The sequence below is a fragment of the Oncorhynchus nerka genome, linkage group LG12, assembly GCF_034236695.1.
Source record: "Oncorhynchus nerka isolate Pitt River linkage group LG12, Oner_Uvic_2.0, whole genome shotgun sequence".
NCBI classification, from domain to species: Eukaryota; Metazoa; Chordata; class Actinopteri; order Salmoniformes; family Salmonidae; genus Oncorhynchus; species Oncorhynchus nerka.
The window spans coordinates 79,952,125-79,978,781 of record NC_088407.1 but is presented as its reverse complement, the minus strand read 5'-3'; the positions used below and the strand labels follow the sequence as shown (position 1 = coordinate 79,978,781).

Genomic DNA, 26,657 nt, shown 5'->3' with positions numbered 1-26,657 from the left:
ACAACCCTACTGCAGTTACCTGGGATTGTGACCCGACTTTCAATTACACAACCCTACTGCAGTTACCTGGGATTGTGACCCGACTTTCAATTACACAACCCTACTGCAGTTACCTGGGATTGTGACCCGACTTTCAATTACACAACCCTACTGCAGTTACCTGGGATTGTGACCCCACTTTCAATTACACAACCCTCCTGCAGTTACCTGGGATTGTGACCCGACTTTCAATTACACAGATCTAGATGATTGAGGGGGCTGGTGCGACCATCCCTTCTTTCTGGGTCAAGGAGACTTGCAACTGAAAAAATGATTGTTTTGCAGAGCAGTGCAGTAAGCTGTGTGGAGAATGAGAGGAAAGGCTTGTTGTCAGGGTGGACCTCATTCATGCAGTGGATATGCCACTTACTGTTGCAGAGGCTTTTATCCAAAGTACAGTACAGTGCAGTACAGTAGGGTAGAGTACAGTACAATACAGTAGAGTACAGCAGAGTAGAGTACAGTACAGTACAGTACATTAGTGTACAGTACAGTAGAGTAGAGTACAGTAGAGTAGAGCACAGTGGAGTACAGTACAGGAGATTACAGTACAGCACCGTACAATAGAGTACCGTAGAGTACAGTACAGTGCAGTACATTTAAGTTGAGTCAAGTACAGTGTAGTAGAGTGCAGTAGAGTACAGCAGAGTAGAGTACAGTAGAGTACAGTACAGTACAGCACAGAACAGTTGAGTACAGTACAGTTGAGTAGAGCACATTCGAGTAGAGTATAGTAGAGTAGAGTACAGTAGAGTACGGGATAGTATAGTACAGTATAGTAGAGTACAATACAGTACAGTAGAGTAAAGCACTGTACAGTTGAGTAGAGCACAGTACAGTTGAGTAGAGTGCAGTGCAGTTGAGTAGAGTACAGTACAGTACAGTCGAGTGGAGTAGAGTAGAGTATAGTAGAGTACATCACAGTAGAGTACTTTACAGTAGAGTTCAGTAGAGTACAGTAGAGTAGAGTATATTAGAGTACAGGAGAGTAAAGTAGAGTACAGTAGAGTCGAGTAGATTAGAGTAAATTACAGTAGAGTAGAGTAATGTACAGTACAATACAATACTGTGGAGTAAAGTACAGTACAATAGAGTACACTAGAGTGCAGTAGAGTACAGTAGAGTATAGTACAATAGATTACAGTGGAGTAGAGTACAGTGGAGTAGAGTACAGTGGAGTACAGTAGAGAATAGTATAGTATAGTACAGTACAGTAGAGTTGAGTAGAGTGCAGTACAGTTGAGTGCAGTACAGTAGAGAAGAGTTAAGTATAGTACAGTTGAGTACATTTACATTTACATTTAAGTCATTTAGCAGACGCTCTTATCCAGAGCGACTTACAAATTGGAGAGCACAGTACAGTTGAGTAGAGTACAGTGCACTCTTGTAGAGTACAGTACAGTCGATTGGAGTGCAGTACAGTAGAGTGCAGTACAGTAGAGAATAGTTAAGAACAGTACAGTAGAGTAGAGTAGGGTACAGTAGAGTATGGGATAGTAGAGTACAGTATAGTAGAATACAGTACAGTCATGTAGAGTAGAGTTCAGTAGAGTGCAGTACAGTAGAGTGCAGTACATTTACATTTACATTTAAGTCATTTAGCAGACGCTCTTATCCAGAGCGACTTACAAATTGGTGCTTTCACCTTATGACATCCACTTACTCTACTTATGACAGTAGAGTACAGTACAGTACAGTAGAGTAGAGTACAATACAAAATAGTACAGTAGAGTGCAGTAGAGTACAGTACAGTTGAGTAGAGTACAGTGCAGTCAAGTAGAGTACAGTACAGTCGAGTGGAGTAGAGTACAGTATAGTAGAGTACATCACAGTAGAGTTGAGTACAGTACAGTAGAGGTCAGTAGAGTGCAGAACAGTAGAGTACAGTAGAATACAGTAGAGTAGAGTACAGTAGAGAATAGTTAAGTACAGTACAGTAGAGCACAGTATAGTTGAGTAGAGCACAGTACAGTTGAGTAGAGTACAGTACAGTCGAGCAGAGTAGAGTACAGTATAGTAGATTACAGTACAGTCAAGTAGAGTTCAGTAGAGTATAGTAGAGTACAGTAGAGTAAAGTACAGTAGAGCACAGTGGAGTAGATTACAGTACAGTCAAGTAGAGTTGAGTTGAGTAGAGTACAGTAGAGTAAAGTACAGTAGAGCACAGTGGAGTAGATTAGACTAAAGTACAGTAGAGTAGAACATTTTACTATACCGATCAGTAGACCCATCATCAAACATTTTACTATACCGATCAGTAGACCCATCATCGAACATTTTACTATACCGATCAGTAGACCCATCATCAAACATTTGACTATACCCATTAGTAGACCCATCATCGAACATTTTACTATACCGATCAGTAGACCCATCATCAAACATTTTACTATGCCGATAAGTAGACCCATCATCGAACATTTTACTATACCGATCAGTAGACCCATCATCGAACATTTTACTATACCGATCAGTAGACCCATCATCGAACATTTTACTATACCGATCAGTAGACCCATCATCGAACATTTTACTATACCGATCAGTAGACCCATCATCGAACATTTTACTATACCGATCAGTAGACCCATCAGAACATTTTACTATACCGATCAGTAGACCCATCATCGAACATTTTACTATACCGATCAGTAGACCCATCATCGAACATTTTACTATACCGATCAGTAGACCCATCATCGAACATTTTACTATACCGATCAGTAGACCCATCATCAAACATTTTACTATACCCATCAGTAGACCCATCATCAAACATTTTACTTTTAGACCCATCTCGAACATTTACCGATCAGTAGACCCATCATCGAACATTTTACCCGATCAGTAGACCCATCATCGAACATTTTACTATACCGATCAGTAGACCCATCATCAAACATTTTACTATACCCATCAGTAGACCCATCATCAAACATTTTACTATACCCATCAGTAGACCCATCATCGAACATTTTACTATACCGATCAGTAGACCCATCATCGAACATTTTACTATACCCATCAGTAGACCCATCATCGAACATTTTACTATACCGATCAGTAGACCCATCATCAAACATTTTACTATACCGATCAGTAGACCCATCATCAAACATTTTACTATACCGATCAGTAGACCCATCATCCAACATTTTACTATACCGATCAGTAGACCCATCATCGAACATTTTACTATACCGATCAGTAGACCCATCATCGAACATTTTACTATACCGATCAGTAGACCCATCATCAAACATTTTACTATACCCATCAGTAGACCCATCATCAAACATTTTACTATACCCATCAGTAGACCCATCATCGAACATTTTACTATACCGATCAGTAGACCCATCATCAAACATTTTACTATACCGATCAGTAGACCCATCATCAAACATTTTACTATACCGATCAGTAGACCCATCATCAAACATTTTACTATACCGATCAGTAGACCCATCATCGAACATTTTACTATACCGATCAGTAGACCCATCATCGAACATTTTACTATACCGATCAGTAGACCCATCATCAAACATTTTACTAACATTAGACCCATTCAAACATTTTACTATACCCATCAGTAGACCCATCATCGAACATTTTACTATACCGATCAGTAGACATCATCAAACATCATCAGTAGACCCATCATCAAACATTTTACTATACCGATCAGTAGACCCATCATCGAACATTTTACTATACCGATCAGTAGACCCATCATCGAACATTTTACTATACCGATCAGTAGACCCATCATCGAACATTTTACTATACCGATCAGTAGACCCATCATCGAACATTTTACTATACCGATCAGTAGACCCATCATCGAACATTTTACTATACCGATCAGTAGACCCATCATCGAACATTTTACTATACCGATCAGTAGACCCATCCGAACATTTTACTATGCCGATAAGTAGACCCATCATCGAACATTTTACTATACCGATCAGTAGACCCATCATCGAACATTTTACTATACCGATCAGTAGACCCATCATCGAACATTTTACTATACCGATCAGTAGACCCATCATCGAACATTTTACTATACCGATCAGTAGACCCATCATCGAACATTTTACTATACCGATCAGTAGACCCATCATCGAACATTTTACTATACCGATCAGTAGACCCATCATCAAACATTTTTTACTCAGTAGACCCATCATCGAACATTTTACTATACCGATCAGTAGACCCATCATCGAACATTTTACTATACCGATCAGTAGACCCATCATCGAACATTTTACTATACCCATCAGTAGACCCATCATCGAACATTTTACTATACCGATCAGTAGACCCATCATCAAACATTTTACTATACCGATCAGTAGACCCATCATCAAACATTTTACTATACCCGATCAGTAGACCCATCATCCAACATTTTACTATACCCATCAGTAGACCCATCATCAAACATTTTACTATACCGATCAGTAGACCCATCATCGAACATTTTACTATACCCGATCAGTAGACCCATCATCGAACATTTTACTATACCGATCAGTAGACCCATCCGAACATTTTACTATACCGATCAGTAGACCCATCATCGAACATTTTACTATACCGATCAGTAGACCCATCATCGAACATTTTACTATACCGATCAGTAGACCCATCATCGAACATTTTACTATACCGATCAGTAGACCCATCATCGAACATTTTACTATACCGATCAGTAGACCCATCATCAAACATTTTACTATACCGATCAGTAGACCCATCATCAAACATTTTACTATACCGATCAGTAGACCCATCATCAAACATTTTACTTATTTCAGCCACCACTGCTTTGGCCAACACATCCATAACTGAGCTTAATTTGGTTTGAAAAGTAACATAGTTAGTCATATTCTCCTGAAACAACATTTTATAGAGAGTGTAAAGTAGAGTGGTACAGTACAGTACAGTACCATAGAGTACCGTAGAGTGCAGTAGAGTACAGTAGAGTACAGGACAGTGGCGTACTATAGAGGGTACAGTACAGTACAGTACAATACAATAGAGTACAGTAGAGTACAGTACAGTACAGTACAATACAATAGAGTACAGTACATTAGAGTACAGTACAGTACAATAGAGTACAGTAGAGTATGGTAGAGGACAGTACAGTTGAGTAAAGTACAGTACATTAGAGTACAGTACAGCACATTACAGTACAGTAGAGTAGAGTACTCTGGAGCAGGTATTCCCAAACTGGGCTAACCACAAAGCCGTAGGGCTACATCAAATAATAATTAATATGATTCACATTTAAATAACAACACAATGTCAAATACAGGTGGCCTAGTCAAATAATTAACATCCAATCACATCAACAGTTACTCTCTCGCAGAAATTCCACTAACGGTCCGTATGTAGCTGCTGCTCATGTTGGTATCTGTACTGATGGCGCAAAACCCATAACAGGGAGCAAGGCCCCTAAACTCTCGTGTACTTTCTGCACTATGCAACGATATTGGCAGCGACCATGTAACGCTTTTACAACATACAGCTGGTTATCAAGGGGCAAAATATTGACAAAAAAAATCTTTAATTGAGAGACGAGCTTAAAGTTTTCTTTACTGACCATCATTTTCACTTGTCTGACCGTTTGTATGATGACGAGTTTTTTACAGGACTGGCCTATCTGGGTGATGTTTTTTCTCACAGGGACGCTCCGCAACTATATTCAATGTGCGGACAAAATTGAGGCTATGGGTAGGGTAGCTTAGTGGTTAGAGTGTTGGACTAGTAACTGGAAGGTTGCAAGTTCAAACCCCCGAGCTGACAAGGTACAAATCTGTCGTTCTGCCCCTGAACAGGCAGTTAACCCACTGTTCCCTAGGCCGTCATTGAAAATAACTGACTTGCCTAGTTAAATAAAGGTTAAAAAAAAGAAGAGAAAAAAAGAAGAAGTTGGAGCTCTTCTCTGTCTGCATTAACAAGGACAACACACAGGTTGGAGCTCTTCTCTGTCTGCATTAACAAGGACAACACACAGGTTGGAGCTCTTCTCTGTCTGCATTAACAAGGACAACACACAGGTTGGAGCTCTTCTCTGTCTGCATTAACAAGGACAACACACAGGTTGGAGCTCTTCTCTGTCTGCATTAACAAGGACAACACACAGGTTGGAGCTCTTCTCTGTCTGCATTAACAAGGACAACACACAGGTTGGAGCTCTTCTCTGTCTGCATTAACAAGGACAACACACAGGTTGGAGCTCTTCTCTGTCTGCATTAACAAGGACAACACACAGGTTGGAGCTCTTCTCTGTCTGCATTAACAAGGACAACACACAGGTTGGAGCTCTTCTCTGTCTGCATTAACAAGGACAACACACAGGTCTTTCCATCATTGTATGATTGTTTGTGTGCAAATGAACTCAACCTTACCGACAATGTCAAATGTGATATAGTGAAGCTCCTGAGTGAGTTGGGTGAGCAATTAGGCACTTTCCTGAAATGGATGAGACAAACAACTGGATTCATTATCCCTTTCATGCCCTGACCTCCAGTCCACTTACCCATATCTGAACAGGAGAGCCTCATCGGAATTGCAACAAGCTGTTCTGTGAAAATTGAATTGCCAGATTTCTGGATTGGGCTGAGCTCAGAGTATCCTGCCTTGGCAAATTGCGCTGTTAAGACACTGATGCCCTTTGCAACCACGTACCTATGTGAGAGTGGATTCTCGGCCCTCACTGGCATGAAACTAAATACAGGCAACCACGTACCTATGTGAGAGTGGATTCTCGGCCCTCACTAGCATGAAAACTAAATACAGGCACAGGCTGTGATTTTAAGACTGAGACTGAGACTGATTTAAGACTGAGACTCTCTCCAATACAACCCAACATTGCAGTTATGTCACACCCTTCGCATTAACCTGTGGTGAGTTATTCACAGTTTTCTATTAACAAATAAGTTTATATATGTAAGATGGTTAAATAAAGAGCTAAATGATTGATTAGTATTATTATTTGTGCCCTTGTCCTATAATAGCTTTTTGTCACTTCCCACTTGCCAGTTGTGACAACAACTCACACTGATTCTTATGTTTAATAAATGTATTGCACAGTGTACTGTATGTGTGGCAGGCTAACAATGATGGCAAAAAAACAACATTTGAGAGTACGCTGCCCCTGGTGCTAGAGGGGGTACGCAGCTGGAGGTTGAATGTTTGAAGGGGTACGGGACTATCAAAAGTTTGGGAACCACTGCTCTAGAGTACAATAGATTACAGTACAGTAGAGTGCAGTAGATTAGAGTACAATACAGTAGAGTAGAGTAAAGTGTAGAGTACAGTACAGTACAGTATAGTAGAGTACATTAGAGTAGAATACAATACAGTACAGTAGAGTACAGTACAGTAGAGTAGAGTACAGTACAATAGAGTACAGTACAGTAGAGTAGATTAAAGTACAGTACAATAGAGTACAGGAGAGTAGCGTACAATACAGTACAGTACTGTAGAGTACTGTATAGTACTGTAGAGTAGAGTATAGTAAAGTACAGTAGAGTAGACTAAAGTAGAGCACAGTACAGTAGAGGAGAGTAGAGTAAATTAGAGTAGACTACAGTAGAGCACAGTAGACTACAGTAGAGCACAGTAGAGTATAGAAGAGTACAGTAGAGTATAGTAAAGTACAGTAGAGTAGACTACAGTAGAGCACAGTAGAGTATAGAAGTGTACAGTAGAGTATAGTAAAGTACAGTAGAGTAGACTACAGTAGAGCACAGTAGAGTATAGAAGAGTACAGTAGAGTATAGTAAAGTACAGTAGAGTAGACTACAGTAGAGCACAGTAGAGTATAGAAGAGTACAGTAGAGTATAGTAAAGTACAGTAGAGTAGACTACAGTAGAGCACAGTAGAGTATAGAAGAGTACAGTAGAGTATAGAAAAGTACAGTAGAGTAGACTACAGTAGAGCACAGTAGAGTATAGAAGAGTACAGTAGAGTATAGTAAAGTACAGTAGAGTAGACTACAGTAGAGCACAGTAGAGTATAGAAGAGTACAGTAGAGTATAGTAAAGTACAGTAGAGTAGACTACAGTAGAGCACAGTAGAGTATAGAAGAGTTCAGTAGAGTATAGTAAAGTACAGTAGAGTAGACTACAGTAGAGCACAGTAGAGTATAGAAGAGTACAGTAGAGTATAGTAAAGTACAGTAGAGTAGACTACAGTAGAGCACAGTAGAGTATAGAAGAGTACAGTAGAGTATAGTAAAGTACAGTAGAGTAGACTACAGTAGAGCACAGTAGAGTATAGAAGAGTACAGTAGAGTATAGTAAAGTACAGTAGAGTAGACTACAGTAGAGCACAGTAGAGTATAGAAGAGTACAGTAGAGTATAGTAAAGTACAGTAGAGCACAGTAGACTACAGTAGAGCACAGTAGAGTATAGAAGAGTACAGTAGAGTAGACTACAGTAGAGCACAGTAGACTACAGTAGAGCACAGTAGAGTACAGAAGAGTACAGTAGAGTAGACTACAGTAGAGCACAGTAGAGTATAGAAGAGTACAGTAGAGTATAGTAAAGTACAGTAGAGTAGACTACAGTAGAGCACAGTAGAGTATAGAAGAGTACAGTAGAGTATAGTAAAGTACAGTAGAGTAGACTACAGTAGAGCACAGTAGAGTATAGAAGAGTACAGTAGAGTATAGTAAAGTACAGTAGAGTAGACTACAGTAGAGCACAGTAGAGTATAGAAGAGTACAGTAGAGTATAGTAAAGTACAGTAGAGTAGACTACAGTAGAGCACAGTAGAGTATAGAAGAGTACAGTAGAGTATAGTAAAGTACAGTAGAGTAGACTACAGTAGAGCACAGTAGAGTATAGAAGAGTACAGTAGAGTATAGTAAAGTACAGTAGAGTAGACTACAGTAGAGCACAGTAGAGTATAGAAGAGTACAGTAGAGTATAGTAAAGTACAGTAGAGTAGACTACAGTAGAGCACAGTAGAGTATAGAAGAGTACAGTAGAGTATAGAAGAGTACAGTAGAGTACAGTAGACTACAGTAGAGCACAGTAGAGTACAGTAGAGTATAGAAGAGTACAGTAGAGTACAGTAGAGTATAGAAGAGTACAGTAGAGTACAGTAGACTACAGTAGAGTAGAGTACAGTAGAGCACAGTAGACTACAGTAGAGTACAGTAGAGTATAGAAGAGTACAGTAGAGTAGACTACAGTAGAGCACAGTAGACTACAGTAGAGTACAGTAGAGTATAGAAGAGTACAGTAGAGTAGACTACAGTAGAGTACAGTAGAGTACAGTAGAGTATAGTAGAGTATAGTAGAGTACAGTAGAGTATAGAAGAGTACAGTAGAGCACAGTAGAGCACAGTAGAGTACAGTAGACTACAGTAGAGTACAGTAGACTACAGTAGAGTAGAGTACAGTAGAGCACAGTAGACTACAGTAGAGTACAGTAGAGTATAGAAGAGTACAGTAGAGTAGACTACAGTAGAGCACAGTAGACTACAGTAGAGTACAGTAGAGTATAGAAGAGTACAGTAGAGTAGACTACAGTAGAGTACAGTAGAGTACAGTAGAGTATAGTAGAGTATAGTAGAGTACAGTAGAGTATAGAAGAGTACAGTAGAGCACAGTAGAGTACAGTAGACTACAGTAGAGTATAGAAGAGTACAGTAGAGTATAGAAGAGTACAGTAGTGTAGACTACAGTAGAGCACAGTAGACTACAGTAGAGTACAGTAGAGTATAGAAGAGTACAGTAGAGTATAGAAGAGTACAGTAGAGTAGACTACAGTAGAGCACAGTAGACTACAGTAGAGTACAGTAGAGTATAGAAGAGTACAGTAGAGTATAGAAGAGTACAGTAGAGTAGACTACAGTAGAGCACAGTAGAGTATAGAAGAGTACAGTAGAGTATAGAAGAGTACAGTAGAGTAGACTACAGTAGAGCACAGTAGACTACAGTAGAGTACAGTAGAGTATAGAAGAGTACAGTAGAGTATAGAAGAGTACAGTAGAGTAGACTACAGTAGAGCACAGTAGACTACAGTAGAGTACAGTAGAGTATAGAAGAGTACAGTAGAGTACAGTAGAGTAGAGTATCCATTTTTTGCACACTACATGTGTGTGTGTGGTCCCTCAAGGAGACAAGGGACCAGGGCTTTTTCCTTGAATGCTGACATTACATTTGTCATTGTCTTTGATTTGGTTATATAGGGTTCCTTCCATCAATGTAAAGGTTAGACAATACAACAATTCTGTGTCCCACATCAAAGTGATTTGGCCTCGTCGAGTGTGTTTTGTTCCTACTATGGTTTGTGTGATGACTTCTATGTGCTGACGTCAGAGCAGCAAGTTCTTGGCACATAGTGTGTGTGTAGTGCTGTGAAACAGATGGCTATATACTGGTGATGTTGCCATGCTGGAGAAGGGAGGAGGACATTCATTCAATTGTTTAATTTTTGTATCATTAGCATATTCCCCTGGCAAGACTGCAAGGAGTGTCATTCGAGGTATAAACCGATGTGAGATCTTAATGTGATCACTCTTTGGTTGCTAAGAATTTAGGAAATGAAAACTTGAGTTTTTAAAAGGCTCCTAAAGTTTGTAATTTCCACTTTGAAATTTCAGACTTGATTTTCCCTAACAAAAATCTATCATCCCCTACAACAATGTCCATTAGTTATAATCCACATAATAATTCACATTTCCTGTTGCTGCAGTATTATTTTATTGCTGTAGCAACTGGCTCAAATTAAGATCCTGCATCTGTATGATACTGATTCAGCTGTCCTGGCCCCTATAGTGATGGCTGGGCATAGTAAGGTGGTGGAAGTCTTTGAGCAAGAAGCTGTGATGATGTTACTGTGATGTTTTTGTGTCCTGGAGCGCACGCTCATCTCTCCTCCCTAAGCTATGACATGAGTGCACGCAACACAGAGACTATATTCATTAACTTTACTTCTGATACTCTCTGCAATATTCTTTGTTTGGGACACAGTTTTCCTAGACAGAGAATCTCATAGTTTATATTGGTCCTGTCTTGCTGACCACTTTTGAGGCCCTTGCCACTTGGCAAGCACTTTACTTGTCCCAGAAGGTAAGAGTAGTAACACCCAGACTTCAGTTCTCTTTCTCTTGCGGTTTTGTCACACCATAGCTTCAGCTTTTGTTGTGACGCTTGAAGATGCTGTCTTGCCACATCCCTCAGACTCTACAACGTCTGTCTCTTCGATGTAGGCAAACAAAAACCTTTTGTCTCAGTCCCTGACAGATTTATGTAAAACCGTTCCAAACTTATTTATTAGGATGCCATTGAAACGCTCTAAAGGACCATCCATTTAAGGGTGGTAACTACAAAGCTAGTCTCTCTAACAGTGATGTTACTACAAAGCTAATGTGTCTCTCTCCACAGTGATGGCTGGGCAGACAGAGATGAGGTGGTTGAGGGCTATGAACAGGAGGCTGTGGGCGGGATCACTGTGAAGCTGCAGTCGGAGGAGGTGACGTCTTTTGATGATTACTTCCTGAAGCTCCGCCTCCACACCAACACCAGGAACCCGTGGTTCCCTGAGTTTTGGCAGTACAGGTTCCAGTGCCGCATCCCAGGGCACCCGCTGGAGAACATGAACTACATGAAAAACTGCTCAGGTAGATATGATAGAGTATAATAATGGTTTCTTCAGAAGGGTTTGATGACTTACATTGTAAACTAACATGGTATACTTGATGTTGTCTCAACTAATAACTGCATTAAGATTTTTAGATTTGATATCATTTTGGTATTTTTGTTTCAAAAGTCTAGAAGCTTCATGAAACTCGAACGATATATATTTCTTCTATTATGAGTAGTTTAGGGTGAACGTTTCTGTGCATCTACTGGAGCCAAACAATAATACTATGTTGTTGTTGTTTTTTTCTGAACCATTCTCCTGGCCAACCAAAGATGATCTAGGTAAATTGAATTATCATGGCACATTTGAGCTCACAATTATTATTTTTTATAATCAAGATGAATTTGATTAGCTAAAGCTATATTGATCACTTGAAACAATGCTCAGAAAGCATGTTTTCAAAATGTTTTTGTTGTTGTCGCGCTCTTATATTCCTTTTGAGCTAGCTGTACGTTTACTTTTTTTAACCCAAGCTTGTCGAGTCAGGGACAACAGCTTAGCAAATCTAGTCATGAGTTCTGAAGAAATGACTTCTTTTTGTTGACAAAAACAATGTATTGAAGGTAAACGTATATATACACTGCATGCAACAGTATATTTAGCATGGATTTACATTTCTCTTTTACATGTCCTGTTCCCTTGGTCAATCTGCTGTTGATATTTTTTTCCAATCTATATCCATCTTGTTTTGACAAGAAAGACTCCTCTTACACCTCATTTCACAAATCAAGCCCTACGTTTCTCTACTTCCTATGTATGAGAGGGATAATGATCACGTGTGATAATCAGAGACAGAGTTATAGTTTGCTGTTGAGTCACGTCTACTGTTTCTTTGCATAGAGCTCCAAGATGGTGAGTGTGTATTTTATCTGAATGATTTCGTAAAGCACGTCACTCTGGCAATATACATAGAGGTCCACTGATATTGTGATTTATCAAGAGACAACTCTAGGATTTGTTTGATGGGAAGTCATTGCCCTTTGTGGTTTAGACGGTTTTTCCTAGGCTGCATGGAGACGAAATCAGAGTCATAGCAACCCTGAAATTCAACCTTACCGATGTATATCTGTTGACCTCTACTATATAAGGCTATTGGGGTGGTTTTATGCATTGCAGTGAGATCACAACAACTGCTTTTGAGATTGCTGTATAAAACATAGCCCAATAACATTTGAAAGCATTCAATGAGATGCCAGCTGGCTGGTCTGCCTTGTAGAACCACATGCTGCATGATCCTATATGGACCTCGGCCCAATACGTTAAGACACCGTGGTGTTAGAATGGACGCCAGCGTGTACATACAGTACACACACTTAAGTAGTAGGTCTCATGACATTACAAGATTTATCAGTAGGATGAGATGAGGACAAAGAAAGATGTTAAATTGTTCAGTTGGTAGAGCATGAGGCTTGTAACGCCAAGTTAGGAGGGTCGTTTCCCGGGACAACCCATACATTAAATGTATGCATGCATGACCGTCAGTTGCTTTGGATAAAAGCGTCTGTTAAATGGCATATATTGTTATTACTATTATCTTATATTAAACGAAACATGGTCAACAGCTGATATACTTAAAGAGTGAAATAGTAGTGATTATCTGTATGCATGTCTACTTTATCAAGAGTGAAAAGTTAGTGAAGTAAGTAAGGGTCAAACTCAAGGACTCATTCTAAGTGGGGCACCACCAGGTACACCTTGTCTGAATATAACTCCCACTCTGCCTGCCACTATCCACTACAACCCTATCCAATCTATCGTTGGTGTATTTGTTAGTACTTGTATCACTCAGTGAGCTGATTGATTTTAAAAAAAGAACACAAGCACGACTACAAACAAACACATCTGAAAACCGAGCAATCACTGCATAACTGTTGGATTTACAAATTGAAATGAACACAATTGTTTATTTGATGCTTAATGTTGATGACTTTCTGTACCGGAGACTGTTATTAACATTGAGATATTGTAGCATAAGATCACCAACGGTATGTGCTACTTATACTGCTTCTAGCTTGCATAACGCTTGTTAATCCATTAGGGTGGTACTGGACCTATTATATATTGCTCTATTCAAATAGTATACCTTTTGTAAATCATCAAAATGTTACCCTGCAGTCTCCATCTTTTAACATATGGCATAATACGATGTAATTCACGAGCCCTGTATTTCTGGCAAACGAAGGAGACAAAAGGATCGAGGGAGGAAGGAATACATTAGAATAATAGATTTTCTTCCTCTGTCAATTAATCATAATATCCCCATTATTTATACCTAATGGGCGACTTCCAAATACAACACTTTTGGTGGCTCCATGGTAACAGGAATGCTTTGATGCTATTATATAATGCCTGCCCTTTGATGCCCTAACCACAGAACAGAACAGAACAGCACAGAACAGAACAGCACAGAACAGAACAGCGCAGAACAGCACAGCACAGAACAGCACAGAACAGAACAGAACAGCACAGAACAGAACAGCACAGAACAGCACAGAACAGCACAGAACAGAACAGCACAGAACAGAACAGAACAGAACAGCACAGAACAGAACAGAACAGCAGAACAGCACAGCACAGAACAGCACAGAACAGAACAGCGCAGAACAGCACAGAACAGAACAGAACAGCACAGAACAGCACAGAACAGCACAGAACAGAACAGCACAGAACAGAACAGCACAGAGCAGCACAGCGCAGCACAGCGCAGAACAGCACAGAACAGCACAGAACAGAACAGCACAGAACAGAACAGCACAGCACAGAACAGCACAGAACAGCACAGAACAGAACAGCACAGCGCAGCGCAGCGCAGCACAGCGCAGAACAGCGCAGCACAGCGCAGCACAGCACAGAACAGAACAGCACAGAACAGAACAGCACAGCACAGCGCAGAACAGAGCAGCGCAGAGCAGAGCAGCACAGCGCAGTGCAGCACAAAAGAGAACAGAACAAAAGAGAAGAGAACTAAAGAGAACAAAAGAGAACAGAACAGTGTGTCCTTCTGATGCCTAAAATTATCAAAAGTTAATGTGGATCCAAATAAACAAATAGGCCCAAGAATAACAATAAGCATGTGTCTTTGGACACCCTATCATTCTTTTGCAATATGTCAGTCAGTATTCTGCTGCCAAAAATGTGATAATAGAAAAATATGATTGTTTATTTCATATTCAGCTATGAATATCTATTGCACTTTGTATTGCATAGCATTGTAGCATTATATAATTTTTGTATAATGGTTGCAGCACTGAAACATGTTGCACTTTCTTTCTTTACATTACAGGAAAACAATCCACCCCTAATCTTAATTTCATGTTTTAATTACAGGTTACGAAAGTCTGGAGGACAACTATGTCCAGGACAGTAAGATGGGGTTCGTCATCAACGCTATCTACGCCATGGCTCAGGGTCTGCATGACATGCACAGCCACCTCTGCCCCGGCCATGTGGGACTGTGTGAGGCCATGGACCCCATCGATGGAAGCCAGCTGTTGGAGTTCCTCCTGAGGACCTCCTTCACTGGGGTGTCTGGAGAAGACGTGTGGTTTGATGAGAATGGGGACACGCCTGGCAGGTAGGTGTAGCCCAGGTGATTTGGAGTCACGTTCTCATGATGAAATAGCACTGCCGTAAGACAAAAACAACAGGGTGCCTCGGCTTAAGATGGGATTTCCTCTTGATCTAATGGTTAAGAAGTTGGTGCCTTGAGCGAGATGACGGCGCTAGAATTCGACCAGTACAGCAACTCTTTGTATTCAATACAAATCCCTTGACTGTGAGAATACTGTTGCAGATGATTAGAAAGATGTTCCCAGAGGCTCATTATGGATGAATCATACTGAAACATATCAAATACATGTATGTACTTGACAACTTTGAAAGAAGAGAAGCGCCTTCGTATATATATTTATCCCAAAGTCATTTTAGGGAGATAAAACAACATCTCATGGCACAATAGGGACTGTGAAAGGACACACACACACACACACACACACACACACACACACACGCACGCACACACACACACACACACACACACACACACACGCTCGCACGCACGCACACACACACACACTCTCTCTAACACACACTCTACACATTTATTGTTCTTTAGTTGTATTGTTTGTATATCGTTGTACTTGAGGTTTGTGTGACTGCCCTTGTCTATCTGTGTTTTGTTACATGTCATGTTATATGTTCTTTGTGTGGACCCCAGGAAGAACAGCTGCTGCTTCGGAAAAAGCTGATGGGAATCCGAATAAACCAATAAACCAAAGTCCCCTGACCATTAACATAATTTAATCTGTTGCATTCCCTTTCACAACGAAAATAAGTCTATGTAGACTTGAATCAAATGCAAGTTTCGGATTTTATATGCACTAAGATATTTTATATGCACTAAGATATTTTACATGCGCTAAGATATTTCATATGTGCTAAGATATTTTATATGCACTAAAATATTTTACATGCGCTAAGATATTTCATGTGCTAAGATATTTTATATGTGCTAAGATATTTTTTGTCAACAACGATCTTCATCAAATCAACATTCCCTCCCCTGTTAGGTATGAAATAATGAACCTCCAGTATGTGGAGCCTGGTGCATTCGACTACATCAACGTGGGTTCGTGGCACGAGGGTCAGCTCAGCATCGATGACTACATGATGCAGATAAACCGCAGTGACATGGTCCGCTCCGTCTGCAGTGTGCCCTGCTCCAAGGGAGAGATCAAGGTGCGGGTCAATAGCACACACACACACGAGCACGCACGAACACGCACACACACACGCACACACACACACGCACGCACGCACACACACACACACACACACACGCACGCACGCACGCACGCACGCACGCACGCACGCACGCACGCACGCACACACACACACACACACACACACACACACACACACACACACACGCTGATGCTACTGAAGCGTATTATTCATTTATCCATTGACTTTCATTAACACTAGGACGCCAACTGGCATTTGATTTCGTAATTCAAATCAATCTGCCTTTGTGAAAGCTTGTGTTAGCCCAACTAACACATCAGCAATCTGCAAAAACCTTTCAGTTTGCAGATCTGTAAGGTGTAAGAAATATGGTTGACACTCCACCACTACCTTGATTATACTTATACAGGCCCTGCAAATGAAGGGCCATTGGGAAGGGGTAGGGACTAGGGAGTGAACTGGGAGGGACTAGGGAGTGAAGTGGGAGGGACTAGGGAGTGAACTGGTGGGGACTAGGGAGTGAACTGGGAGCGGCTGTATGAGTTAATGGAGTAAGTAGAGGGGCTACACTAACAGTGTTATCTCATCCTGTCTGTAGGTGTTTTTAATGATCTAATACATACAATCACTCAATGTGTTTGATGGATACAGGTGATCAGGAAGGGAGAGGTGAGCTGTTGCTGGATCTGTACGCCCTGTAAAGACAACGAGATCGTCCAGGATGAGTTCACCTGCAGGACCTGCGAGCTGGGCTGGTGGCCGGACCCCGAACTGGAAGGTACAGCCATTCCCTCTTCCATATCTACAGAATTGTGACTAAATGGGAACAAACGAAAGGGTACAAAACAGTGCCATCATGCTGTTGTTTTTGTTAGGAGGGTATGCTGTTTGGTTTCAGCTTTTCTTGTCTTTGTAGAGGTGCCTTCAGCAACATATACACAGCTAAGCAGGGCCAAAATACACCTGGTTACAGTACATCAGAGGATTCTATGACATATATTATCTTCTACCATTGTATTTATCTTGTGTATTATTACCTGAAATTATAGTAGGCCTACAGCGTATTGGCTACTTGCAGTATTTAGATGGAGTTCCTTGCTCACGTGTTTCGCTCTGCCTTTCTGTTCAGCTGTATAATAGCATATTATTTTCGAGATCAGAGCAGATATCTTATTCACAGGGGAAGCTCCATTCCCCCAGGGGTATTACGCCCTTATTTTGACGTTCAGTTCCCTAAAACCTTCACAGGACAACACTTCATTTCAGCACAACAGAGTTTATACATCCATAATGGTTAGTAGCAGCACTATAACACCCACCTGTCCTATACTGCTGTCCTATTTTCAAAGGTGTCCCCATGGCGCCAGAGCACCATTAATCATGTTCAACGTGTTGCAGACAGCCCTACTTCTCTCCTGCTGCCGATGCTGCCGCTGCTGCCGCTGCTGCTTACCCGTTCTACTTTCAAACGGCTTTCAAACCCTTCAGACGAGCTCCTTTAAATTCATTCACATTTCTTACTTTTACGCCAGAGGCATTAGACATGAAACGACAACACTATCCCCCAAAAATAATTGTCAACAACTTTGTGAAAATAAACATTTTGTTTAGATAGCAATTATTTGAACTATCATAACACAAACTACTTAATGACCTTTATGTGATTATTTTGTGTTTGCAGTTTGATGTCGATATAAAATTGTTAAAATGTTTGGCATCAGTTAGGTTTGTCTGTGAACGGACACCGTTGTGATGTTGGATGGACTGGTGATTTAATGACCAGTTGTGATGTTGGATGGACTGATACTTTACAGTGATTTACTTTACAGTGATTTTCCCCTTCCCTCCCATGGTTATGCTCTGTACTCCAGCCTGTCTCTTCCTCCCCTCCCCATGGACTGGTGATACTTTACAGTGATTTAATGAGTCCTGCTACAGTCCTGTCCTTTCCCCTTCCCTCCCATGGTTATGCTCTGTACTCCAGCCTGTCTCTTCCTCCCCTCCCCATGGACTGGTGATACTTTACAGTGATTTAATGAGTCCTGCTACAGTCCTGTCCTTTCCCCTTCCCTCCCATGGTTATGCTCTGATTTAATGAGTCCTCCAGCCTGTCTCTTCCTCCATGGTTATGCTCTGTACTCCAGCCTGTCTCTTCCTCCCCTCCCCATGGCTAGCTGTGCTGTGCACTAGCCCTCCCTAAGTAGAGAAAAGGGGTTTATTTATAGTTGAGCTAAAAACCTACTTTAATTCTTGGTGTGTTTTCAAACTGGAGACAGCGGTCACACAGGCTTTTTGGTGGTTGATTTGGTGAAAGTAAAATTCTATAGGCTACCCATGTTTAATTAATATTATTTTGGGCAGCATTCTGGGCAACATGGGCAGCATTCATTCTGGGCAACATGGGCAGCATTCATTCTGGGCAACATGGGCAGCATTCATTCTGGGTAACATGGGCAGTATTCATTCTGGGTAACATGGGCAGTATTCATTCTGGGCAACATGGGCAGCATTCATTCTGGGCAACATGGGCAGCATTCATTCTGGGCAACTGGGCAGCATTCATTCTGGGCAACATGGGCAGCATTCATTCTGGGCAACTGGGCAGCATTCATTCTGGGCAACATGGGCAGCATTCATTCTGGGCAACATGGGCAGCATTCATTATGTGCAACTGGGCAGCATTCATTCTGGGCAACATGGGCAGCATTCATTCTGGGCAGCATTCATTCTGGGCAGCTGGGCAGCATTCTAATTTCGACCCACTATTGGTTTCTCACCTTTGTGATTTTGGGTCATTTTCTTAATATTGAATTATTAAGAAGTGTCAGGTAAGACATACCATGAAAGATATTGGACTAGGACCTAGGTTAAATCAACCAATCAACCCATCAACGAATCAACCATTAGCCTATTACATTAGAGCCTTTTTCCTTTGTTTCTAGTGAAACATCTTCAGAGCAAGGTCTCACACATTTTCTCTTTATCTGTGTCTTCTTCCCAGGTTGTGAGCCCATCACCTTGCGGTACCTGGAGTGGGGGAACCCGGAGTCCATCGTCCAGGTGGTGTTTGCCTGCCTGGGCATCCTAGTCACCTCCTTCGTCACTTTCATCTTCGTCCTGTTCCGAGACACGCCCGTGGTCAAGTCCTCCAGCCGTGAGCTCTGCTACATCATCCTGGCCGGCATCTTCCTGGGCTACATCTGCCCCTTTACCCTGATCGCCCGGCCCACCGTGGTCTCCTGCTACCTGCAGCGCCTCCTAGTGGGCCTCTCAGCCGCCATGTGCTACTCAGCGTTAGTCACCAAGACCAACCGCATTGCACGTATCCTGGCAGGCAGCAAGAAGAAGATCTGTACCAGGAAGCCACGTTTTATGAGCGCCTGGGCCCAGGTGATTATATAGACTTATTCCTTAGTCTCTTTTTTTTGTATTAATCTGTTTGGTTTTGATTTTGGATGCGTTCGAAATGACACCACATTCCATAAACAGTGCACTACTTTTGACCAGGGCTCTAGGGCCTTCTCAGGGCTCTAGGGCATGCTCAGGGCTCTAGGGCATGCTCAGGGCTCTAGGGCATGCTCAGGGCTCTAGGGCCTTCTCAGGGCTCTAGGGCCTTCTCAGGGCTCTAGGACATGCTCAGGGCTCTAGGGCCTTCTCAGGGCTCTAGGGCATGCTCAGGGCTCTATGGCCTTCTCAGGGCTCTAGGACATGCTCAGGACTCTAGGGCATGCTCAGGGCTCTAGGGCCTTCTCGTGGCTCTAGGACATGATCAGGGCTCTAGGGCCTTCTCAGGGCTCTAGGGCATGCTCAGGGCTCTAGGGCCTTCTCAGGGCTCTATGGCATGCTCTGGGATCTAGGGCATTCTCAGGGCTCTCGGGCATGCTCAGGGCTCTAGGGCCTTCTCAGGGCTCTAGGACATGCTCAGGGCTCTGGGGCATGCTCAGGGCTCTAGGGCCTTCTCAGGGCTCTAGGGCATGCTCAGGGCTCTAGGGCCTTCTCAAGGCTCTAGGGCATGCTCAGGGCTCTAGGTCATGCTCAGGGCTCTAGGGCCTTCTCAGGGCTCTGGTGCATGCTCAGGGCTCTAGGGCATGCTCAGGGCTCTAGGGCATGCTCAGGGCTCTAGGGCCTTCTCAGGGCTCTAGGACATGCTCAGGGCTCTAGGGCCTTCTCAGGGCTCTAGGGCATGCTCAGGGCTCTAGGGCCTTCTCAGGGCTCTAGGGCATGCTCAGGACTCTAGGGCATTCTCAGGGCTCTAGGGCATGCTCAGGGCTCTAGGGCCTTCTCAGGGCTCTAGGGCATGCTCAGGGCTCTAGGGCCTTCTCAGGGCTCTAGGACATGCTCGGGGCTCTAGGGCCTTCTCAGGGCTCTAGGGCATGCTCAGGGCTCTAGGGACTTCTCAGGGCTCTAGGGCCTTCTCAGGGCTCTAGGGAATTCTCAGGGCACTAGGGCATACTCTGGGCTCTAGGGCATGCTCAGGGCTCTAGGGCCTTCTCAGGGCTCTAGTGCGTGCTCAGGGCTCTAGGGCATGCTCAGGGCTCTGGTCAAAAGTAGAGTACTACAAGGAATATAATGTTATTTCAGACGCATAATTTCTTTTGTCTGTGATCTTGAAAAACGGCATATAAAACCTGTCTTCTTCTTATTTTGTATAATCAGCTGGTGATCGCTGGCCTCCTAGTCAGTGTCCAGCTTACCCTGGAGGTTACTCTGATCATCCTGGAGCCGCCCATGCCCGTCAAGTCCTACCCCAGCATCAGGGAGGTGTACCTCATCTGCAACACCAGTACACTGGGCATGGTGGCGCCCCTGGGCTACAACAGCCTGCTCATCCTGAGCTGCACCTACTACGCCTTCAAGACGCGCAACGTCCCGGCCAACTTCAACGAGGCCAAGTACATCGCCTTCACCATGTACACCACCTGTATCATCTGGCTGGCGTTTGTCCCCATCTACTTCGGCTCCAACTATAAGATCATCACCACGTCGTTCTCCGTGAGCCTGAGCGTCACCGTGGCATTGGGCTGTATGTTCTCGCCCAAGATGTACATCATCCTCGCCAAGCCGGAGCGTAACGTGCGCAGCGCTTTCACCACCTCGGATGCCGTGCGCATGCACGTGGGCGACGGCACTTGCCGGAGCAACAGCCTGCTCAACATGTTCAAACGGAAGAAGAACTCTGAGAAGTAGGTTGATGTAATCCTGGGTCCGTATTCACAAAGAGTATCAGAGTAGGAGTGTTGATTTAGGATCAGTTTAGCCTTTTAGATCATAATGAATAGGATTACACGGACAGGTGGGACCTGATCCTAGATCAGAATTCGTACTCTGAGACGCTTTGAGAGTACAGACCTTTCTCCTGAGGTACCACTGGGATGCTGATTTTGTCTTACAGTAATTAACTCTCAGATTCTTTGTCCCACATGGCACCCTATACCCTATGTAGGTTAGTTCTCTACTTTTGACCAGGCCCCAAAGGTATTGCACTATGTAAGGAATATGGTGCCATTTGGGACACAGAGAGAGTATAAATGCCAGATCCAGGTCAAATGTTCAATTAAAAAACACCTTAACATTAAATCTGTTGCTGAATATAATGAAAACCAGCATACCCATGAGTACTATCAGGATACACTGTACCACAGCATAATGATTTATAGTACATTGGAAATACATTAATCTGAATAGATAAATAAAGACACAAGATACAGTCCTCAGTAAGGTATAGTTCAACCCAAAACGTCACCATCAACATAGAATTGATCTGATTTTAACGTTCATTTAAAAAACGTTTTAACGTTTGTTTAAAAAAAAAATGTATTTTTACATGAACCAGAAATGCTGTTGTTGTCTTCACTTTTCTGAGTTCCTGTGAAAGAGCTAACAGCCATCTTTATTCTGTTTATAGTTCTAATGGAAAGTCTGTGTCATGGTCTGAACCAGGTGCAAGACATCATCCTCCAAAAGGGGAGCACAATTGGCACAGACTGTCTGTGCACGTGAAGAGACAGGAAGCAGGATGCTCCAATCAGATGGCTGTCATCAGACCCTTAACTAACACCTACCATAACACAGGCAGCAGCATGGCCATGGAGTTCTCTGACCTCAGCACCAAAACTCTGTACAACGTAGCCGAGGAGGACGAGTGCGACCTAGTCAGATACAACCCTCCCCTTAGTCCCCACATGATGGCCCACGGGCAGATAATGCCCTCCATCGGTGGGCCGATGAAAGAGGTGGATGAGGTGGTTGAATATTATCCCCCTGTTGAGCACATGCCCCTGCCACAGAGCAGAGTGATCCCCCAACAGAGGGTCATCACAGACCACCTACTGTTACAGTACAACAGTGATTTCATCATCCCTGAGCTCAATGATATGGACATGATCAGTCTGCCCGGCCCTGGCCCTATGGCTGGTGGGGGCGGTGGTGGTTTTGGGGGCCAATCTGGGAGCAGTCATGGCAGGCCTGTGTACCACCAGGCTCATCTCATCCAGCAGCATGCAATCCTGCCCCTGCAACTAGAACTTGGCCCCTTTGATGACGAGGAACCCACCTCCACCCTAGAGATAGAAGAGGAGGAGGAGATTGAGGAGGAGGAGGAGATTGAGGAGGAGGAGATTGAGGAGGTAGAGGTGGAGGAGGAACAGTTTGGCCTCCTCCATGGATACATGTATGACAACGGCCTGATTCACGAAGAAGAAGAGGACGACGTTGTTCAGATCAAATCAGCCATGGAGGATTCTATGGCCCTGATGCCCCCCTCCCCGTTCCGTGATACAGCGAGCATGGGGAGCCCTTTCCACAACACCTCACCCGTGTCCGAGTCCATATTGTGCACCCCTCCGAACTACGCCTCTGTCATTTTGAAGGACTATAAAGAAAGCTCCTCAACTCTGTAAACGAGTACTATAGATATAGTAGAATAATATAAAGCCATTTTGTAGCTGATGACTTGTAGCATATTGTTTGTGTTCCATTTAATGACCAGTAAGAAATGGCAACAATGTCTTGAATAAGTTATTGAGTGGCTGACTGGACAATATTGGTTGACTCATGAAATCTATGCGTGTTTGTGTTTTCATGGACAAAAGTGAGCAAAAACACTGAAGGCACACTTTTAAAAAGGTATTTTTGTTGTATATTAAATATCATGGAGAAAAGACTGAAAGATTTAACCATCGCAAAATGCATTTCCATGTTTATGCAAGAGATGAAAAGCATCGAACTTGCTCTAGGCTTTGTGCTTATTAGGAAAACAAAAAGATAAGATAGTCCTACCTATTGAAGTCATTTAAGTAGAAGTTATTCAGGGTACAATACAGTGTACATTTCAGCATCATCAGGTATTACAATAATGATTGTGTTTGTTGCTTGTTTTCATAAAGGCAAACTTCCACCGCTTGAAATTAGATTTATCAATTATAATGCTACCAGACTATCCCACCTGTAGTTCACACAAATATGTGTATAAATGATATATGCGCTGTGTAGGCCTGTGTTTACCAATATAACAATAGCCTGTAAATGTAAAATATTCTAGATGAATGTGTTTTGTTGTTTTGCTCATATCAAGTGTGTATTTATTTTGAAAAAAGAACAAAGATTATTTCCGCCTCTGTTCTCATCAGATAACGTCAGAATGAACTTATGATACTGATTCAATAACTACTGTAAGAATGTCGCAAACAAAACCAGAATTCAAGTGCCATGTATCCTGTATGCTTCCATTTACACAAGATATATATTTTTTTATGTCTCTCATTTCAATTGCAAGTTTGTATATTTTATAAACAGCCCTCTAAACCCATACTTGCAACAGTTTCTATTTAAGCAATAAGGCCCGGGGGGGTGTGGTATATGGCCAATATACCACGGCTAAGGGCTGTTCTTACACACAACGCAACAGCCCTTAGCTGTGGTATATTGGCCATATACCACAAACCCCTGAGGAGCCTTATTGCTATTATCAACTGGTTACCAACCTAATTAGAAGAGTAAAAATAAATGTTTTGTCATACCTGTGGTATACGGTCTGATATATCACAGCTTTCAGCCAATCAGCATTCAGGGCTCAAACCATCCAGTTTAGAATATAATATGATTGCCAAAAATGTAATATAATGTCAATTGAATGTCATTTGATCGTCATTGGTTTTGTGAATGAACTGTATGTAGTATCCATCCTATTTTGGTAACGATTCAGATTAGTTTACTAAAGGCATTACGATGTAAAGTTTATTTAACAATTTATAAATGTGTTGTTTATTGTGACTGTTGGGTTTGTACAACATTATTCTTACTTTTCACAATTGTTAAGATCTCACTATATACAATGTAATAAACAATGGGTATTATCATCAGTAATATGAATAGGCTGTTTGATAGAAATGGCTTCATAGAGTTGAATAGGGTTTCTGTTTAAAACATGTCATTAATATAGCAGTGCAGAACAAAGTCATTGTCCTTTAGATTCTGAAAGATATATGTTTTGTTAGAATAAATACAATTCAAATAAAAAACATGTGTACGGAGTCATTCATTCATGACGCCTGTCTGTATTGGTCACATGCAGCAAAAATAACGTAGAGCCATTCTCTGGTTTATATCACGACATGCACAGAGTATACATTTAAAGTGGTAATTGGAGAGCGAGGAGTTGGAAAAACCAGCTTCGTCTCGCGTTACGTCCACATGCGTTTCAAGGAACGGAGTTAACTTCGCATTGAAAACGACTGAATAGGACGATGAGACCGTGGTGAGACTTTAGCTTTGGGATGTAAAGAAAGCAGGTTTAACGGATGTTTCCAGTTTTTTTCTCAGTCATAAAACAATTATGCCTAGAAAGAGCAATAAGATTATCGAACCAACTCAATAAAGCCTATTAGAGTGAATACTCAAGAGCACATATATTTCACTGTGGAGTTGGTTGACAATATGATAACCTTCACAGTTCTGTGTTTCTCTGCTTGGGATAAATTAAATTAAATGTTATTGGTCACACACATATTTAGCAGATGTTATTGCGGGTGTAGCAAAATGCTTATGTTCCTGACTCCAACAGTGCAGTAGTGTCTAACAATTCACACAAGTCTAAAAGTAAAATAATGGAATGAACATCTGATAATCATGTGTATGTGACCAATACAATTTGATTTGATTTGTCTGTGTGGGTGTGTCATTTCAGATTGTCAGTGAGCAGAGGAACTTGAAGCTTTTCACGTTCTCTGCTATGGTCCCATCGATGTGGATAGGTGCATGCTCCCTCTGCTGTCTCCTGACATTGGATCACACTCTGGTGTTGTAGCGTTCCCCTGGTCAGGTTTACTAGGTTATCTCCCCATGGATTGTAGACAAGCATTAAGCTTTCCAAGTTGTACAGCCAGATTAATATGTATGTAGGGAACAGCTTTCCAATCAAAGTTAAGAAGGATTTAAGAAAGCAAAGCAGATAACAACCTGTATCGTAGTGTCCCAAAAGACACCCTATTCTCTTGATAGTGCACTGCTTTTCACCAGGTCTATAGGGACACACTGTGTTTTTCTCTACTCCTGAAGGTTAGGAGTGGATTGGGAACATGTCCAGAGTGCACTACAAGGAGGCCATGGGGGCGTTCATAGTCTTTGACGTGACGAAGATGGAGACATTAGAGACTGCCACACAGTGGAAGCATGACCTATATAGCAAAGTGAGACCCCTATCCACAGTGGAAGCCCCTATCCTTGCTGTCCAAGTGTGACCAGAAAGAGGAGAACAAGGAGCTGTCTGCCCTGTCTAACAACTACTGTGAAGAAGAAGGCTTTCTGGGGTGGTTTGACACGCCAGCAAAGGTGAGGGAGATATCAGTTATGGGAGGAAGTCACTTGATGTTAATTGTTTACCTTTAACACGGTAACAATGTACTCATGAAGGTTTACGGTGTGTACACATTCACTTTAACACGGTAACAATGTACTCATGAAGGTTTACGGTGTGTACACATTCACTTTAACACGGTAACAATGTACTCATGAAGGTTTACGGTGTGTACACATTCACTTTAACACGGTAACAATGTACTCATGAAGGTTTACGGTGTGTACACATTCACTTTAACGTTCATACTATAGTAGCAGTGCTTTACTGCGGTTTAAAGAAGCTGTGCAAGGCAAACATGTGTTGCATTGGCTGTCAGCGCAACAACCATTTGGCCT

At 42.2% G+C, this 26,657-nt stretch overlaps 1 protein-coding gene and 1 pseudogene across 1 annotated transcript in view; both read left to right on the top strand.

Moving 5' to 3' along the window:
• Nucleotides 1-23,855, top strand: part of LOC115138749 (metabotropic glutamate receptor 1-like) — a 43,090-nt gene extending 19,235 nt beyond the window's left edge. Inside the window, exons 3-9 of the mRNA XM_065025849.1 lie at nt 11,465-11,700; nt 15,051-15,297; nt 16,292-16,460; nt 17,118-17,244; nt 19,468-19,856; nt 21,123-21,649; nt 22,372-23,855. Coding sequence (XP_064881921.1) covers nt 11,465-11,700; nt 15,051-15,297; nt 16,292-16,460; nt 17,118-17,244; nt 19,468-19,856; nt 21,123-21,649; nt 22,372-23,365 — 2,689 coding nt within the window. The 3' untranslated portion in view covers nt 23,366-23,855. The remainder of the gene's footprint in view (nt 1-11,464; nt 11,701-15,050; nt 15,298-16,291; nt 16,461-17,117; nt 17,245-19,467; nt 19,857-21,122; nt 21,650-22,371) is intronic.
• A 287-nt stretch (nt 23,856-24,142) lies between these two features.
• LOC135574396 (ras-related protein Rab-32-like) lies at nt 24,143-26,351 on the top strand (annotated as a pseudogene).
• Nucleotides 26,352-26,657: the final 306 nt, after the last annotated feature.